General features: G+C 69.1%; 1 protein-coding gene across 1 annotated transcript; it reads right to left on the bottom strand.

The window, feature by feature from the left end:
- Positions 1-278: 278 nt before the first annotated feature.
- On the bottom strand, positions 279-976 carry EMIHUDRAFT_78821 (hypothetical protein; the record flags this gene model as incomplete). Its single annotated transcript, XM_005756976.1, has 2 exons — positions 279-543; positions 666-976. Coding segments are annotated over 2 exons (576 nt in total), but the record flags the coding sequence as incomplete, so codon positions are not given.
- Between the last annotated feature and the right edge of the window lie 210 nt (positions 977-1,186).

The raw sequence follows: 1,186 nt of genomic DNA, 5'->3' as shown, positions 1-1,186 counted from the left end.
CCTCAAGAAAGACGCCGTGGATCCATCTCCCCCCCCCCCCCCGGGGCCCTCGGGCCCACATTCCGGTCCCGCCCCGGAAGGAATCCGGCGGGGACCGGCAGCCTGCCCCCGCCGCCGCCAACGCAAAAGAGATAGGTCGCGGCTCGGTTCTCGCACAGAGAACATGTGCTCCACGGGTGCTCTCGCTAAGAGTGCTGCCTCTCACGCCGCGCCGGGCAGCGGGGAGGGGAGGGGGAGCCCGAGCCGCTCAACGGTCTGCCGCGCCTCCTCCAGCGAGATCATCTCCACCGCCTTCCCGTCACGCACCCGCGCCGCCCGCCGCCCGTCCGCCACCCACATGACGCCCTCGCCGACGCGCGCACCCTGCTTGTAGAAGCCCGACTCCACTCGCCGTCGTAGACGTCGCCGTTGGCGTGCCGGTAGACGCCGCGCCCCTCATACTTACCCGCCTTGTACTCGCCCTCGTAGACGTCGCCGTTGGCGTACCGGTAGACGCCGCGCCCCTCCTTCTTACCCGCCTTGAACTCGCCCTCGTAGACGTCTCTAGGGTACCATACTTGACCCCCCCCCTTGGCGCCTCGTGTTTTTCGTGCCAAACCAGCGCGATCTCGGCGGGGCGTCAGCGCCTCTCGGAGGGGCATCATGCGCTCCCGGGGCCGCCCGACGGCGCGGGCCTCTTGCTGATGGCCTCCATGTTATCCGCCTTGTACTCGCCGTCGTAAACGTTGCCGTTGGCGTGCCGGTAGACGCCGCGCCCCTCCATCTTACCCGCCTTCCACTCGCCGTCGTAGACGTTGCCATTGGCGTGCCGGTAGACGCCGCGCCCCTCCATCTCACCCGCCTTGTACTCGCCGTCGTAGACGCTGCCGTCGGCGTACCGCACGACGCCGCGCCCCTCCCTCTTACCCGCCTTCCACTCGCCGTCGTAAACGTTGCCGTTGGCGTACCGCATGACCCCGCGCCCCTCGCGCTCTCCCGCCGCGTGCGCTCGCCCTCGTACTCCCCCTTCTGCGCCTCGCCCGAGTCATTCATCGCGTTGTTCACCTTGGCAGCGTAGTCACGGTACAGCTGGACGACGACCGGCTTGTCGCCCTTGCCCGTGAAGGAGCGCGCCTCGATCGCGGCGATCACGCGCTTGTTACGCGGCCCCATCCCCTCGTCGGCGCGGTCCTCCATCTCCGCCACA

The sequence above is a fragment of the Emiliania huxleyi genome (assembly GCF_000372725.1).
Source record: "Emiliania huxleyi CCMP1516 unplaced genomic scaffold EMIHUscaffold_9346, whole genome shotgun sequence".
Classification (NCBI taxonomy): Eukaryota; Haptophyta; order Isochrysidales; family Noelaerhabdaceae; genus Emiliania; species Emiliania huxleyi.
Note: the sequence above shows the minus strand (reverse complement) of the source record. Positions and strands in the feature narration are given on the sequence as shown.